Source organism: Cetorhinus maximus, chromosome 1, assembly GCF_964194155.1.
Source record: "Cetorhinus maximus chromosome 1, sCetMax3.hap1.1, whole genome shotgun sequence".
In the NCBI taxonomy this organism is placed as follows: Eukaryota; Metazoa; Chordata; class Chondrichthyes; order Lamniformes; family Cetorhinidae; genus Cetorhinus; species Cetorhinus maximus.
In genome coordinates, this window is record NC_135879.1 from 116,168,434 (window position 1) to 116,187,403 (window position 18,970).

The 18,970-nt window shown below is 41.1% G+C and overlaps 1 protein-coding gene across 5 annotated transcripts in view; it reads right to left on the reverse strand.

The window, feature by feature from the left end:
- Window positions 1–4,485: 4,485 nt before the first annotated feature.
- sepsecs (Sep (O-phosphoserine) tRNA:Sec (selenocysteine) tRNA synthase) overlaps window positions 4,486–18,970 on the reverse strand; it is a 97,818-nt gene continuing 83,333 nt past the window's right edge. For all 5 annotated transcript variants that reach the window (XM_078545805.1, XM_078545776.1, XM_078545794.1 and 2 more), the window contains 3 exons: window positions 16,082–16,175; window positions 5,674–5,764; window positions 4,486–5,333 (listed from right to left, as the gene is read on the reverse strand). In XM_078545805.1, coding sequence (XP_078401931.1) covers window positions 5,027–5,333; window positions 5,674–5,764; window positions 16,082–16,175 — 492 coding nt within the window. In that variant the 3' untranslated portion in view covers window positions 4,486–5,026. The remainder of the gene's footprint in view (window positions 5,334–5,673; window positions 5,765–16,081; window positions 16,176–18,970) is intronic.

Consider the following 18,970-nt stretch of genomic DNA (forward strand, 5'->3'; position numbering starts at 1 on the left):
TGTACAGGCTTATTTTCATGTCTCAATTGAAATTGAGCACATTGGAGGTCAATTGAGCAGCCATTAAGATACTTGAGAAACTCTAACATCAGATCAAACCATTATGAACATTGTTTCTGGACATTAATTGGAACTTGAGTTTACATTCAAGCCAAGCAAGTTTTTATGCCTCAACTATACAAGCTGAACAGTGAAGAAATTAAAACTGATGAGGCCATTTTTAGACTTCAGCAATAAAGCTTGATTGAAAAGACTATGCCCGAGCATGGGGACTTTGTCTCAAATATTTTTGCTCGACTGTAAAAAGATGGCGGATATCACATGATTTTAGATCTATCAAATCAACAGGATGTTATTTCTCTGCTAGCTGATGCCAGCTTCGAGCTGTTGATTTGAACGAAACATAAAATATGGTGAAATGGGGGAAATGCATAGAAAATATAGCTTTGCCTGGTGAATGAAAAGGCATCTGTTGTCACAGCACCTGAGTCTGGTGGTTAAGAAACATAATTCCCTAGCTGTGCATTTAAACGTGATGCTAAAAGATCAATATCTGGTTTCCCATACAACTTAAAAAGCTGTAGGAAAACAGTCCCATCTAACTTCCATTCAAGCTGGTCATTGAATTTGCTCAATTTTCATCAGCTATTTGATTAGACACCAAGCAAATGTTTAGTAGTAACCCAATTGTCTCTAGATATGCACCATTTCCAGAAAATCTTGGCAAGTTAATTAACTGCCTGTGATTTTTATTGTTTATGTATACCACTGCAGTTGTGATGTCCAGTTGCATAGCAATATGTACATGGCTGTTATGTGTAAGACAAAGAAAGCAGCCTTCAATTCGACATAATTAAATTCATTTATTTTTACTCTTACCGTCTCTTCAGCAGTCCATCGTCTTCCGATGTGTGTGGTACCACTGGATGCATTCCTAATCCTGAGGCATTGTTTGTTGACATGAATTGGTGACCCCCTTATCAATGTTATTAACTGCGATTGACACATTGTCAGCCCACCAATGAGCTTGTCGCAAGCTTCAGGAGAAGGAATAATTTTTCTGTCAAAATGCCCTTGGTTTTCTTCAAAACCCAGGTTTTTTTCATTTCATGCTCTCTCTAATGCCATGGCTCATATTGTACACATGGAAAAGCAACCACTAATTTGCCAATCACGGAAGAAACAAATTGGATTGATGGTGAATGTGAGGCCAACAAACATTTGCTGAGACAACATATTTCCTCTGATTTTGCTTCAATGAGATTGACTTGCTTTGCAGAGGATTCCAGTATAACTTTTAGAAAGATAATTTTGTGTACTGGGTCAAGGATGAATTTTTCTGGTTGTATGACGAAACCAATGTCAGATGGCGTTTGGGCTGTTTCGCTGCATTCTTTGCTCCCTGCTGTAGGGGTTCCCCTTTTCCCTCAGAGACCCTCCCCACACTCAGGTTTGTGACACCAAATTCACAAGTGTATGGCTTGAACAGAGTGACCAGCGAGACAAGTTTCTTCTGATAATTCACAATTGCTTTATTGAATCACCTACAACCCCACAGTACAAAACCCAAAATTTAAAACAACCTATTTCCAGTACCCGACACAAAGTCACCACGACTCGGTTAAAACTTACAAAAACACAGGCAAAACACCACGTCCTGTCCTGAAACCTTAAGAAAAAAACTCTCAGACCAATATCACCAAGATATGGCTGAAACAAGGTACAATGTACTGGCAAAAAACACCAAGGGCAGAATTTTGCCCTTGGTGGGTGAGCGGGCCCCACTAGCTCGGCGACAGGCAGGCAGCCGACCCCCGCCACTGAAATGGGGCCCGCCGCCATTTTGAGTGGGCGGGCCAATTAAGGCCCGCCCAGCGGTCTGCCTGACAGGAAGTGCTATGCGTTTCCTGTGCGAGGGGGTGAGGGAATCCCATCTTTCAAAGTGCGCTCTTTCGCGCATGCCTGCGAAAGAGCGCACTGCTCCCTGAGGCAAAGTGCTGTCTCAGGGAGCTTACTGACAGGTAAGAAAAGTAAAAAAATAGAGAAATATTAAAATTATTAACATGTCCCCCTCATGTGACAATGTCACATGAGATGGGACGTTAGTAAGAAACACAAAGATTATTAAATTTTTTAAAAACGGACATGAAACTTCAACCCGCCAGTGGATGAAGTTTCATGAATAATCTGGAGCCCGCTGGGGCTCCTGGCCTGCCCGCCAGCCTTAAGCTTGGACGGGCAGGGTCTTTAACAAGGTTAATTAGCCTGTCAATGGCCTTAATTGACCATTGACAGGTCGGCGGGCGGACAGCAAAATCAGCTGTCCGCCCACCTTCCTGAAGATTTAAATGGACCAGGATGACGTCGGGGGTTCCTCCCGATGTCATCCCGTGTCATTTTCCCCTCGGCGAGCGGGCCCCGCCCTCAAATTGCCGAGGAGAAAATCCTTCTGCAAGTTTTTGCCCCAAACCTTTACAAAACCCTCAGACCAATATCACTATGATTTGGCTGAAACTTGCAATCCCCAACACAGCGGTCTGTCCAGCGTTGACTGTAGGCCTGAGTCAAGGTGACCAAACTCGAATATTCTTCCAAGTGCAGCCCAAAACCTTAGATCTGCTCTTCTTTTATAACAATTTAACTCAGACATGTCAAAACATATTTCCTGTTGTTCCAATGTCCATTTAGTTGATTCCACGCAAAGTCCAGACAAATGTCATCAGCTCCTGATGGTTGAAACAATACAGGGTTTTCAATAGAAGATGTATCCAGATGAATATTATCAGTTCTCATTGTATGAGCAATTCTCCTGCTGTTTGAGGTGGCACAGTAACAGCACCTGGCTCCAAAGTTAATGAGGGTTAGAATAACCCTATTTCCAGTATGATTGTCTGTGGTGGTTGAATAATTCCTTGAGTGTAATGTGTTGATAATATGTCTTTTGTGCCATTGTATTGGGTAATCAGACTTATTGATTGCGTTAGTCAAAGTCCAAACCCTTTTGAAGAGTCAGTGCTTTCACTAAATGTCTGAATTAACCCCTTGCTGCCCAGCCCTGTACTGCTGACTGCAGCTTATCTTTTTGAAATTTATAGTTACAGTCATGAAGTCAAAACATGTCCATGAGTTTGAAATTATGTTCCATAAATTTCCCAATTGAAGGGGATTTTGATCCCACACTGCTTTGTTTTGGCAACAAGTAACATATCAGCTATATATGCCACTACAAGGATGACTTCATAGCTGCAAATGATGGTTTCAACAAATTTGTGAGCACGTAGTCCTAAGTTCAGCCCATTTGTTGATGCTTTAAATTGCCAAAGTATCGCTTTCCATCTGAACTTTAGTAATTTTCTATGTTGTCTTGCAATCGGTACAGTGTAGCATGCATCTTTGAGGTCTCCTTAGAGGCCATAAATCAGTCCTAGGTGAGGAATTGTACACCGACATCTAAAGTGTCCATTTTAAAATGATGGTACTTTCTATGTGCCCTCCATCCCCTCCCAAGACTTTTCATACAATTTTATGTTGACATGGAATTGCATTGAACTACATTCCAGGTCTATATGTTTTCACATACATCTCGTTACTGATTACATGTGCCACTCTTCACGCCAAGTACAAAAGGGAATTTCAGTAGTTGGCACTGAGAGTTCATAAACTCTGCCCTCACCTTTAAGACTGGTTGTGTATGAACGAACAGGATCTCATATTATCAAGATCAAACATCGAACAGGTAAGTTCTCAATTAATCTTTCCATTTTGCTCTAGATTTCTTGGCTATCCCTTTTCGTCTTACAATGTACATGTTGTCCATATGTACATACATTTCAAATGATCCAGTGTAATGAAGTGATAGGCCTTGGCAAAACTTCAATTGCAGCTGAGGCTTTGTTTCTATAATTTCACTCAACTGCTTTATTAGTTACAGTGTTATTTTACTTTTGGGGTTTTGAACATGCAGTATGCAATATATAGAGTAACCATCTACTTAACTACTTTCATCATTTTTTTTTCTTGTCCAAACAGTGAAGATCTTTTCAGACTAACTGGGTTTCTGCAATGCAATTAAAATTAAAAAAATATTTTAAGCCTTTTTTTTAAAAACTACAAAAGACATCTATGCTGTAGGCTAAAAATCAGCAACTTAGCCTGTGTGCAGTTGAGCCCCAAGTAGGCTCAAGTCTCTGGTCTATAATCCAGTTGCGGAATGGTAACTTACTTTGAAGATATTAACTTTGTCAGTATTGCCTGTTAAGGGTCTCAAGTGAAACGATATCTGGCTTTTTTCCATGTATTTATAGTGGATTTGATTTGACAAGCATCTGAAGAGCGGAGGCCCTATTCTACCTAGTGCAAAGGAGAAAAGTGGTTTCTTAAGGTCATGCTGGGCTACCAAGTAAACCCTCAGATACAAGGCAATGCATCGTACATAACCTCCAACCCTCACCTTAAAAAGGAGAAAAATGGGTAATTCCCACGTACCACTGTACAAGTGCTATTCATATTTACAAGTTTTACTTTTACACACATTTACACACATTTATTGCGACAGCTAATAATTAACAAAGAAAATAGTGCAATGTCAAATGCAATACACACCATCAAAAATGCTTAGGACAAAACAGTTATAAAACAATCTCACAGTGCAAGAGCAAATTCAAATATTTTCAATTATTTTCCTAAGCCACATTTTTATTTTTAATAAACCCAATTTAAACTCCATCTGCATTCAAAATATATATTGTAGGCTAATGTACCCCATTTGCAACTGATTCTTAATTGTAGATGGTCAAATTATTGTTTTCATCATTCTCATGAAAATAATTATGACATTAGCTCCTCAGATGTGCCTCAGAGTCATAACATAATTCCCTTTTAAGAGTCTCCAGATGATCAACAATCATCCTCAAAGAAAACTAAAAGAAAAAAAAATGAGAATAATGAAAGTTTTCAACATATTTTTCTGTCATGCACTTCTGCTAGTCACCTCTGAATTGAGCGAGCTTGCCCAATTTAAGGGGTATCAGAAAGGGTGATTTACCACATCTGTCATGACTTTTAGTCCATTTTGGACACTTTCTGACAAATCCACTGTAACAACATCTTCACATTTTGCCAACATTTCCGTTTCAGTTCCTGCAATTTCTTTCTCTTTCAGTAAGGTCTTGAGACACTTGTCCAGTTTCTTAATAAAAAGGTCCACATCTTGTTTTTTTATTCCAATAGATGATGCAGCATTCAGATAAGGGCATGGATAGCAATTCGTGTGTGACATAAATCCTTTGAAAGCGTATCCATTTATAATTTGTTCTGAGCCGACAGGAACAACTCTTAAGACAAGAGAGAGAAACAATGTGGATCTGGCCCAAGCAAACATACATATTTTGTTTGACTGAAAAAAAACTGCACTGCAGACTGACTCCAAAAGCATAAGTAATTAAATTCAAAATTTAAATGATATAGCAACAAAGTACATAAGAAACAATGTAGAATAATTTTTTAAAAAGCCTTCTGCATTTGGGAAGGAGAGGAGGGTTTTTAAAATGACAAGCCTCAGTGTATGCAGCTCACATACCCAATACAGGCATTCATGATCCTTATATGAAAAGGAAGACAAAGCACAAGTCAATCAATAAGTGCATTAAGGGTGCCAATTACTCAGCAACTCACCTGGCTCCAGATACCAGTCTGGTGAAAAGCATAGATCCAAGCTGAGTGACAGCCTTATCATTGTGCTCATGAAATCTTTTCAAGGACATTGCTGAAATAAGTGGAAAAGCACGGAACAATATGAGGTGGTTGCATAGTAGGAGATTCACATAAAGCAGACAATTTGTGTTTCAATACAAAACATACAGGTTAAAAAATATGCTGCAATGAGGGAGATGGCAACAAAAGAACAGAGTGGGCTTAAACTGAGAATCAATGTCCTGCACACGTTGAGCTTTCAATCATAGCCTCTGGGAGGGACTGAATGAAGGTAACACAATTTTCTCCAAACAATTGGTGAAATCAAATAATAAGTGAAAAAGAGTGTCATTGAAGAGCACTCCCATGGACCTGTTGGTTACATTGCAACAAGAAACAGTACCTTGGCTGCCAAGGAATATGTCTGGTAATGAAATTAGGAAATCTTCTGACTTAGTTAATTGAAAATCAGTGACCCAATCATGATATATGCAATAATGCTTTTTAACTACTGCTCGCCTATTACCCGCCTGAAAAATAAGTGAATGAAGATGTGGGTGGAAGAGGCACGTTGGCTGCCTCACTGATGCCCAAGGGCCACCTGATGCAATTTTCAAGCAGGCCAGTAAATGGGTGAGCAGCTTTTATATCTGAATTAGATGGGACTCGAAATAAGATTCTGCTGAAAGAATTTGAACAGTTGAGAGCTAAATTAAAAAGCAGAACCTCCGAGGTAATAATCTCGGGATTACTATCTGAGCCACGGGCAAACTGGCATAGGGTAAATAAAGTCAAGGGGTTAAATGCGTGGCTCAAAGACTGGTGCGGGAGGAATGGATTTCAGGTCATTGGACACTGGCACCAGTGGAGTAAAAGGGAACTGTTACGGTGGGACGGGTTCACTTGAACCGTGCTGGGACCAGCTGGTGAATTTAATCTTCATGTAGATTGGGAAGATCAAATCAGCAGAGGTGTATTCGGGACAGTTTCCTTGAATAATATGTTGTGGACCCAACGAGGGATCAGGCTATTTTGGATCTGGTAATGTGTAATGAGACAGGTTTAATAAATGATCTCAGAGTAAAAGATCCCCAAGGAAACAATGACTATAACATTGTAGAATTTAACATTTAGTTTGAGAGTGAGAGACTTGGGTCAGAAACAATTGTGCTAAATTTAAATAAGGGTAATTACAATGGAATGAGGGCAGAGTTGGTGGGAGTGGACTGGGAAAGGGGTTTAGCAGAAAAGATGGTTAATGCACAATGGCAGATCTTAAAGAAAATAATTCATAACTCACAACATAGATATATCCCAGTGAGGAAGGAGGATTCTAGGAAGGGGATAAACCAAGCATGGTTAACCAAGGAAGTTAAGGACAGTATCAAATTGAAAAAAAAACATACAACGTGGCAAAGATTAGTGGTAAGCCAGCGGATTGGGAAAGTTTTAAAAACCAACAGAAGATGACCAAAAAAAAATAAAGAGGGAGAAAATAAACTTTGAGGGTAAACTAGCTAGTAATATAAAAATGAACAACAAGAGCTTCTTTAAATGTATAAAAAGAAAGAGAGAGGCCAAAGTGAACATAGGCCCCTTAGAGAATGAGGCTGGGGAAATAATAATGGGGAACTAGGAAATGGCAGAGGAGTTGAATGAATACTTTGCACCAGTCTTCAAGGTAGAAGACACTAATAACATTCCAAAAATACTAAATAGTCAAGGGGCAAAAGGGGGTTGGGGGGGGGGGGGGGGGGCGGGGGGGAGGTGGTGGGGGAGGAAATAAATACAATAGCTATCACGAGAGAAAAAGTTTTTTTTTCCCATTCACAGGATGTGGGCTTCACTGGCTGGACTAGAATTTATTGCCCATCCCTGGTTGCCCTTGAGAAGGTGGCAAGCAGGATAGATAAAGGGGAACCAGTAGATGTAATATATTTGGATTTCCAAAAGGCATTCGATTAGGGACCACACATAAGGCTACTTAATAAGATAAGACCCCATGGTGTTGGAGGTAGTATATTAGTATGTATAGAGGGTTGGCTAACTAATAGAAGACAGAGTTGGGATCAGGGGGGACATTTTCAGGATGGCAACCTGTGGAGTGCCACCGGGATCAGTGCTGGGGCCTCAACTATTTACAATATATATTAATGACTTGGATGATGGAAGTGAATGTACTATCACCAAGTTTGTTGATGACACAGAAATAGGTGGGAAGGCAAGAGGTGAGGATGACACAAAGAGTCTACAGGGGGATATAGACAGGTTAAGTGATTGGGCAAAAACTTGGCAGGTGGAATATAATGTGGGAAAATGTGAAGTTTTGCACTTTGACAGTAAGAATAGAGGAGCTGAATATTATTTAAATGGAGAAAGACTGCAGAAAGCTGCAGCACAGAGGGATTTGGAGGTCCTCGTGCATTTTTTTTTTAATTCATTCACGAGATGTGGGCTTCGCTGGCTGGGCCAGCATTTATTGCCCATCCCTAGTTGCCCTTGAGAAGGTGATGATGAGCTGCCTTCTTGAACCGCTGCAGTCCATGTGGTGTAGGTACATCCACAGTGCTGTTAGGAAGGAAGTTCCAGGATTTTGTTCCAACAACAGTGAAGGAACAATGAAATATTTCCAAGTCAGGATGGTGAGTGACATGGAGGGGAACTTCTAGATGGTGGCGTTGAGTCACAAAAAGCTAGCATACAAATTCAGCAGGTAATAGGGAAGGCAAATGGAACGTAGACCTTTATTTCAAAGTAAACCGAGTATAAAAATAGGGAAGCCTTGCTAAAACTATACAAGGCACTAGTTAGACCACACCTGGAATACTCTGAACAGGTTGATCCGGGTATGGAGGGATTTTCTTTTGAGGAAAGGTTGAGTAGGTTGGGTCTGCACTCATTGGAGTTTAGAAGAATGAGAGGTGACCTTATTGAAACATAAAAGATTCTTAGGGGTCTTGACAGGGTAGATGCTGAGTGGTTGTTTCCCCTTGTGGGAGAGTCTAGAACCAAAGGGCATAATCTCAGAGTAAGGGGTCACCCATTTAGGTCAGAGATGAGGAGGAATTTCTTCTCTCAGAGTTTAGTGATCTGTGGAATTCTTTACTGTGGAGGCTGGGTGGTTAAGTATATTCAAGGCTGAGAAAGACAGATTTTTAATCAGTAAGGGAATCGAGAATTATGGGGAAAAGGCAGGAAAGTGGAGTTGAGGATTATCAGGTCAACCATGATCTCATTGAATGGCGGAGAAGACTCAATGGGCCTATTGGCCTACTTCTGCTCCTACGTCTTCTCCTACGTCTTATGGATGTTGCTTAAATATGCAAATTGTTTCTGTGACCCCAGTTGCAATTTTCAGATACAAATGAGTGGAGCATGTCCTCTTCATACCAGTCCTTAGAAGGCCTAACCAACAGTCCGTAAAGTAACCCTGGAGTCTGCTCACACAACAGCCCAGGACCTCTGTTTATGTGCTGTGCCAGAAAGGGCCAGGTATGATATGAAATAAACACAGAAAATGTTGGAAATACACAGCAGGTCTGGCGGCATCCATGGAAAGAGAAAGAGAGTTAACTCTCAGGTCATGATCTTTCATCAGAACTCAAATTTTGAAAAGATTACTCATGCCATTTGTGCATAACTACAAGCAGCAAGAACTCTTTCTTTTAAATTTTTGTTTTAAAGTCCCTTTACAATAACATTCGTGTTTATATAGTGGGTTATCTCATTGAAAATGCTTTGTACAATGTTTCAAACAATAAAGTGCAGTGACTGTCGTTTTTTAGGCAAATATCTTTGGAGTCACCTCTTAGCTAACATTAAATATGTCTCTGTCATGTGTGTGCAAAGCTCTATCTTCCCCGTATCTACGAGTGGTTTGTAGATTGAGGGGAGGCGATGGTGTAGTGGTATTGTCACTGAACTAATAATCCAGAGACCCAGGGTAATGCTCTGGGGACCAGGGTTCGAATCCCACCACAGCAGATGGTGTAATAAAAACCTGGAATTAAAAGTCTAATGATGACCATGAAACCATTGTCGATTTTTGTAAAAACCCATCTGGTTCACTAATGTCCTTCAGGGAAGGAAATCTGCTGTCCTTACCTGGTCTGGCCTACATGTGACTCCAGACCCACAGCAATGTGGGTGACTCTTAAATGCCCTCTGAAATGGCACTCAGTTGTAACGAAGTCACAAAAAAGGAATGAAACCAGACGGACCATCCAGCATTGACCTAGGCATCGGAAACCACAACGGCAATCGCAGCCCTGTTGACCCTGCAAAGTCTTCCTTACTAACATATGGGGTCCAGTGCTAAAATTGGGAGAGCTGTCTCACAGGCTAGTCAAGCAACAGCCTGACATAGTCATCCTCACAGAATCAAATCTTACAGATAATGTCCCAGACTCCACCATCACCATCCCTGGGTATGTCCTGTCCCAGACCCAGCAGAAGTGGCGGCACAGTGGTATACAGTCGGAAGAGAGTTGCCCTGGAAATCCTCAACATTGACTCCGGACCCTATGAAGTCTCATGGCATCAGGTCAAACATGGGCAAGGAAAACTCCTGCTGATTACCACATACTGCTCTCCCTCAGCTGATGAATCAGTGCTCCTCCATGTTGAACATTACTTGCAGGAAGCACTGATGGTGGAAAGGGCACAGAATGTACTCTGGGTGGGGGACTTGAATGTTCATCACCAAGAGTGGCTCAGTAGCACCACTACTGACCGAGTCCTAAATAACATAGCTGCTAGACTGGGTCTGCAGCAGGTGGTGAGGGAACCAACAAGGGAAAAGGGAAAAACGTATTTGGCCTCATCCTCACCAACCTGCCGCAGATGCATCTGTCCATGACAGTATCGGTGGGAGTGACCACCGCACAGCCTTCACAGTGAGGATACCCTCCATTGTGTCATGTGGCACTACCATCATGCTAAATGGTCTAACAACTCAAGACTGAGCAAACATAAGGCACTGTGGGCCATCAGCAGCAGCAGAATTGTACTAGAACATGATCTGTAACTTCATGGCCCAGCATATCCCCCACTCTACCATTACCATCAAGCCAGGGGGGTCAACTCTGGTGCAATGAAGAGTGCAGGAGGGCATGCCAGGAGCAGCAGCAAGCATACTTAAAAATGAGGTGTCAACCTGATGAAGCTATAACACAGGACTACTTGCGTGCCAAACAGCATAAGCAGCAAGTGATAGACAGAGTGAAGCGATCCTACAACCAACTGATCAGATCTAAGCTCTGTAGTCTGCCACATCCAGTCGTGAATGGTGGTGGACAATTAAACAACTCACTGGAGGAGGAGACTCCATAAATATCCCCATCCTCAATGATGGAGGAGCCCAGCACATCAGTGCAAAAGATAAGGCTGAAGCATTTGTTACAATTTTCAGCCAGAAGTGCCGATTGGATGATCCATCTCTGCCTTCTCTGGAGGTCCCCAGCATCACAGATGTCAGTCTTCAGCCAATTCAATTTACTCCACGTGATATCAAGAAATGGCTGAAGGCACTGGATACTGCAAAGGCGATGGGCCCTGACAATATTCCTGCAATAGTACTGAAGGCTTGTGCTCCAGAGTTTGCCGCGACCTTAGCCAAGTTCCAGTACAGCTACAACACTGGCATCTACCCAGCTATGTGGAAAATTGCCCAGGTATGTCCTGTACACAAAAAGCAGGGCAAATCCAACTTGGCCAATTACCACCCCATCAGTCTGCTCTCCTTCATCAGTAAAGTAATGGAACAGTGCTATCAAATGGCACTTGCTTAGCAATAACCTGCTCATTTATGCCCAGTTTGGGTTCTGCGAGGGCCACTCAGCTCCTGACCTCATTACCACCTTAGTTCAAACATGGACGAAAGAGCTAAACTCCCGAGGTGAGGTGAGAGTGACTGCTCTTGATACCAAGGCAGCATCTGACCGAGTGTGGCATCAAGGAGCCCTCGTACAACTGGAGTCAATGGGAATCAGGGGGAAAATTCTCCACTGGTTGGAGTCATACCTAGCACAAAGGAAGATAGTTGTGGTTGTTGGAGGTCAATCAAGTCAGCTCCAGGACATCATTGCAGGAATCCCTCAGGGTCGTGTCCTTGGCCCAACCATCTTCAGTTGCTTCATCAATGACCTTCCTTCCATCAGAAGGTCAGAAGTAGGGACGTTCACTGATGATTGCACAATGTCCAGCACCATTCGCGACTCCTCAGATACTGAAGATGTCCATATCCAAATGCAGCAAGACCTAGACAATATCCAGGCTTAGGCTGACAAGTGGCAAATAACATTCGTGCCACAGAAGTGTCAGGCAATGACCATTTCTAACAAGAGAGGATCAAACCATTGCTCTTTGATGGTCAATGGCATTACCGTCACTGAATTCCCAATATCAACATCCTGGGGGTTACCATTGACCAGAGACTGATCTGGACTAGCCATATAAATACTTTGGCCACAAGAGTCGGTCAGAGGTTAGGAATCGTGCGACGAGTAACTCACCTCCTGACTCCCCAAAGCCTGTCCACCATCTAGAGGCACAAGTCAGGAGCGTGATGGAATACTCCCCAGTTGCCTGGATGAGTGCAGCTCCCACAACACTGAAGAAGTTGGACACCATCCAGGACAAAGCAGCCCACTTGATTGGTACCACGCCACAAACATTCATTCCCTCCACCACTGGCGCACAGTAGCAGCAGTGTGTACCATCTACAAATGCACTGCAGGAATTCACCAAGGCTCCTTAGACAGCACCTTCCAAACCCAGAACCGCTACCCTAGACAAGGACAAGGGCAGCAGTTAGATGGGAACATCACCACCTGGAAGTTCCCCTCGAAGTCACTCACCATCCTGACTTGGAAATATATCGCCATTCCTTCCCTGTCGCTGGGTCAAAATCCTAGAACTCCCTTCCTAACAGCACTGTGGGTGTACCTACACCACATGGACTGCAGCAATTCAAGAAGGCAGCTCACCACCACTTTCTCAAGGGCAACTAGGGATGGGCAATAAATGCTGGCCCAGCCAACGAAGCCCACATCCTGTGAATGAATAAAAAAGAAGACAGCTATGTAGCTTAGAGCGGTATTTAGTATAGGTGACGGGAGTCTCACCGACTGGCTGCACAGCCGACAAGAGCCCTGGCAAGAGTGCCAATCAGGCACTTAGCTGGACAGTGAAGGGCCTTCAAGGGTCAAGGACCCTGGGGGCCGAAATCTTGTCTCCAAGAGCTGCCTGTCAGAAGCTGGCAGCTGTGCATTGCTCAGCAGCGCTACCAGGAAGGCGGTGACTGCTGCTGATTATACACCCCCGGGGTCCAGTCCGCAGGTGAGTGATGGCGGGATGAGGGTTGTGGTGTCAGATTCACAGGGAGGAGGAGGCAGTTTGAAAGAATGAGCAGGAGCGTGGCTCTCAACAGCCCCCACCTTTCCAATACTGGGACACTCGATCAGGCACCGAGTGCCTGACAACGAGGGATACCGCCCCCCCCACACCCACCAAAGAAATCCACAAGCAACCCTGACATTGTTTGCTTTTTGAGCTTCTGGCATAGCAAGTGCCCAGCCCACGATTGAGTGAATAACAGCGGCACCTGGATGAGGTCCTTAAATAGGCATTAATTGCTCAATTAAGAGCCTCAATGGCGGCAGTGCGGGAAGGCTGTCCACAAGCTATCCCACCCGGACTTAATCTGGACAGAGGCGGGAAGATGGCGGGTCTCGACCCATCACGCTCCCACCCCATTAAATGCCCCCTTGCCAAAAGCACCTTGGGGGAGGGGGCGGCATTTAATTCCAGCCTTAGTGTTGTCAGCATGCACCTCTCATAATTTTCCCAATCTAAAGCTGGTCGGCACAATGCAAGTGCACCAGTTAAGAATAACAAATGCCACTCAGTATTCAAGAGGGTTAATCAAATTAGTCATTAAATTAAATTGAGAAAACTAATCGTGGTTAAGTTATAAATACCAAAACTATGTACTGCAATATCATGCTACAATGAATGTTTATATGGCAATTAAACTGGTATCTTGATGTCATAAAACTATAATTACTTTGGGATAATGTTTACACAACCTAAAGCGAAAACAACATAGATGGAGCTTTTGTTCTATTATTGCTGTGTTTGGAAAAAAAATTAAATCACTTTCTAGAAACGAATACTTGAAATAATAAAAATCAATGAAGGACTAGCAGCTGCAAAGCATCTCAAGTGTCTACTATAAAAAGGAACATTAGACCAGCGACATCCACTTCACCACCAATACTCTTGGTAACAGATGGAAATGCAAGGATATTTTGTGAGGAGTGGTGGGATGCCAACTACATACTAAAACTGAAAAAAAAGTGAGTTATAGTCAGCATCACGAGTGGGGAACAGACCAAAATCTCGCAGCTCATCATGTTAATGCTGGTCATACCACTTAGACAATGTTCAAAAATTGAGAATATTTTCTGCTCACAGGTCCATTGAGGCAACATCTTCACCAAATATGGACATGTTTCACTGGCATGATGGCATCATAACTCTTCAAAATGTTGCAACAAATTTAGTGATCAATATTTAGAACTGGAAAATCTGGAGCTGAAAGAGTTTCTTAAAAAAGGGCAAGAGCCAGCTAAAATGCCTGCTCCCTGTGGTGTGGCTCCCTCCCACCTTCTTATTAAAATGACCAAGGAGAAAATGGGTTCAAAAAACAAATTTTCATGCAACATACTGTTAAAAAGCTGCAGATCCAGTCACATGATACAATATACCTTTAACTCAGTAATAGCATTTTCCTGCTTTACATTAGCACCACTTTAACCTTCAAAAGCAGGAATTTAAGTCTTTATGTTGAATGACTGGGCTGCATCACAACACAAAGAACATCAGGTTCAAAACAAGTTCACTAATATTATATTTATCACTGATAATGCCTCATTGATTTAAGGTACAGATGCAGCCTTGGGGTTCAGGCAACATTCATAACTGTTGCCCAAATCCTTCAACTGCATTGCAATTATCTTGTAAGAATCACAATGAATAAATGAATGAAGGCCAATGACAGAGTGAAGCATCTCCTGAGCTAGATTCTTGGGACTAGGTTTTTAGCCAGTCTGGTGGCCAAGAAAAGCACTATGTAAATGCAAGTCTTTCTTTTTCTAATCAAGGCTGCATGAAAATGTGTGAAAATACTAACTGCTGTGTTTTACTGACCTCTAGTGCTGAAAGAAAAACAGAAAATGCTGAAAAACACTCAGCAGATCAGACTCGTTCTTCTGATTCTCAGGTCTCAAACCCAAGACTAAGGTCATGGTTTACCGGGCAGCAGTAATCCCCGCACTCCTATATGCTTCAGCGGCTTGGACAACCTACAGCAGGCATCTCAAAGCACTGGAGAAGTACTACTACCAGTGCCTTCACAAAATCCTCTAAATCTGGTGGCAAGAAAGGCGGTCTAACAACAGTGTCCTCTCCCAAGCCAACTTGCCCAGCATTGAGGAGCTAATCATTCAAAACCAGCTCTGCTGGGCAGGATATGCCGCTCGTATGCCAGACTCCCAAAGTAATTGTTCTGCTCTGAACTCAGTTGTAACAGGAGAGTCCCAGAAGTACAGCAGAAACCCTTTAGGGATGTCCTCAAAGCATCCCTGAAGAAGTCAAACATATCTGCTGACTTATGGGAGATCCTGGCTTGTGACCGAACAAAATGGAGAAGTTCATTCGGGAAGGCGCTGAACACATCGAGACACTTGGTTGGGAACGTGCAAAGGCAAAGTCAAGGCACTGGAGGGAGTGCACAAACCACTAAATAACCCACCTATCCAACCCTTCAAGCGCCACCTGCCCGACATGTGGCAGAGTCTGCAGATCACGCATGAGATGCCAGCCATTTCAGAACCCATCAAATGGAATGGAAGAAAGTCATCCCCGATCCTGAGGCAGTGCCTAAGGAGGAAGGTTCCACTGAAAAATTATCGACATGAAACATTAACTCTGTTCATCTCTCCACAGATGCTGCCCGAACTGCTCAACATTCACCAGCATTTTCTGTTATTATTTCTGATTCCCAGTATCCACAATATTTTTCTTTTGTTCTGGTGCTAAAAGCTGTTCTTAAAATTCTGCCAGTACCTCCCTCAATAACTAGCTTAGCTTCCCAAAGGCTTAATTTTTCTTAAATCAAAGCTTCTTGGTTTAAATTATCTGTTAATTTGAATTAAAATCATGCAAAATAAAGCTTTCTGAGCTGTTATATTAAATTTGCTTAACTTAAGTTACACAAGGGTTTTATTTTCTAAAAATGTTTAAAAAACCTTTGAATTGACAGAGTTGGGTGAAAGTACACATAAATAATTACCTTTTTAAAAAATATATTTTAAAAAATCAGATCTACCTAAAGATACAGGGTTATGCGAGGTTTCCAGAAGCCTTTCACCATGAGCTTCAGACAACTTCTTTACTTCAGTAGAAAGGTAAGTGAACATTTCCTGCAATAATATAAATTACACCAGTGAGTAAACAAAAAGATTAACAATAATGACTGTTGAACATTTCTCTTCTACATTAGCCGAGGGAATCAAAGGTTATCAGGGTTAGATGGGAATGTGGAAATCGAAACACAAGATGATCAGCTATGATCTTATTGAATGGCGGAGCAGGCTCGAGGGGCTGAATGGTCTACTCCTGTTCCTATTTCTTATGTTATGAACTTCTATTCAATCACTCATATTGTGTACAATATCTTTTTCAGTTTGTATTCTTTTAATTTTTCAGCTTGGCAATAGAGACTGTGCTCATTGTGATCTCCAAGGTGAATGTAAAAAATGCCATGGCATTATTTTGAAGAACAGCAGAGATGTTTCTCCTAGGTGTGCTGGCCAACATTTAGCCTTCAACCAACATCAAAAACCACATTTCCCTGCATGACAACAGTGACTACAACCCAGAAATAATTATTTGACTGTAAAGCAATTTGGGACAGCCCAAGCCGCTGTCTAAATGTTCTTTGAGTGGTTTTATTTTTCATTGGTCAAAGCACTGTACATTCACCTATTCCCAGAATTTACAGGTAAATTATATCACTACAAACACATATACTATAGCTTTGTTCCCAGTGAGAGGACTCATATTAAACTGAAGAGCACATGGAGAGTTGGATTTCTTATAATTGTTGAGAGTTATTCATAACATAACTTTGCCAAAATTAGGCAACAGTATAATGCACTAGCCAAATATCATGAAGCCTGGAAATTTACAAACAAAAATGCTGAAAACTACAATTTAGTGTTGATAAAAAAAACAGAAGAGTCAGCCATTTTGCAAAGTTTACATACATGGCAACTATATTAGTAAGCTTAACGTGTAGCAGAAGAAACTGAACAGAATTGTGTTGTAAAGTATGTATCCTTATTGATCCTCCCAACTTGTCAATACTGACATTTATTGCAATACTATGAAAACTTAAGAGTTGTCTGTCTAACCTGACGCATCAATATACACATTTAAAAATATCAACTGAAAAAGGCTTGAAACCAGGCCTGTGTATCCATAGCTTATTGAATTGTCTAATTTCTGGACACCACATTTATAAATCTGAATACATTACTTATAACAATGCCACATAAATATATAGAAGTTATAAGAAAATATGCCATTTGGCCCATTAGCATTTAACCTTTTCCCAAACAATTTCAATCCCCTTTTCCTTTATCCACCATCATATTTGATGGGCCAAATGCCCTGTTCCTTTGCTGCAATATGCCATGATTCTATAATAGGGTAGCATTCATACATCATTAAATTGTTGAAAGATTGTCATTATCTTAATACGTCTTTTCACTTGCCAATTCATATTACCTATATTCCCTTATTTTATATCTATGGATCTTGGTGACAAAGCAGTTTCAAAGACACATTGTTCTTATGACAGGCTTCCCAGATACCACACTCTAAACTACAGTGTATCACAAAACAATCATAAATCTTTGCATGCATAATCACCACTTCCATTCAAATATAGTCCAAATACAGGATGCATATTAGCCAGCTACGAAAATGAAAAAAAATCCATTTCTGGAAAAGTTGTTGACTGTTTGCACTCGGTAATTATTTTTTGCAGAATGTGGAATTTTGCCAAAGTCAATTGTTAGCTTCATTCAACTGGAACAAATGCCTTAATGACTCTTGTACCACATATTTCAAGTACAATTTTGAGTATTATTACAATTATTATTAGTAGCAATACCACTTGTCTGAGCTTCTCTACCATAATGCAGCTACTAAATATATTTAGTTAGCAGTTCCAAAACCAAGTATGCAAGATTGCAAATATTGTGCACAAAGAGTATATTTTTTCTTCTAATTGTTTGCCCAAAGTAGGGGCATATTGTACTAGTTTACACTAACTAGTTTAGTAATTTATATGAGTTGACCAAAGTAAATGTCCACTTTGTTCAAATCTACAGAATGACAAAACCACCCTCCACTAACTGCCTTACACGCACTACAAAAACCAAAATATATGTTCTAGTAACTTTTATAACGAGATTAGTCATAGCACTGGCCACGTCACATTCTCAAATTCACAGAATGTTAAAAACCTCAACTAAGGTACCATCCATACATTGAATGGACTTTTTCTCTAGCTGGAATCATTTCTATGAATATATTTACTGCCAAGCCCATTAAAAAAAAACTTATCTTAATCAATCATTTTTTAGATTCATAAATCTTCTGCAATATATTTCCAGCCATGCATGTTCCTCACTGTAACTCTGTAACCGGTAATTATTTTTTTTAATAAATATGCATTTCATTGCAACAGTTTATTGTTTCCACACTATTAAATCTCCATGAATTCTAAATAAAGAATGGTGGCTGTCTGACTACAGGACATCTGTGTAAATGACGTTGTTAATGAACATTTAATGAGACTTAGAAAATTAATCTAATTGTGCCATTTTATCTTAATAGGATCCCTCCACAAGCCAAACTGAATTGATCTAGTTTAAATAGGAGAAAGAAGATTGTTTATTATGGACACAGTCTTTCCTGAATACAAATTAATTTAAATGCAAGGCCAACAAAAAAAAAACTCCCACTGTTCAATAAGAATGCAAAAAGCAAGCAAAGCAGGATGAGAAAAATAATACATAGATGTGCAAATATCATTGGATTTATCTTACAAAAATACATCTGCTGTGATGTACTGTTTTGCTGTAGTTTAGAACCTGCGTTCTGTGCTACAAGTTAATTGCAATTTAGAATTGCCAATTTCAGCATC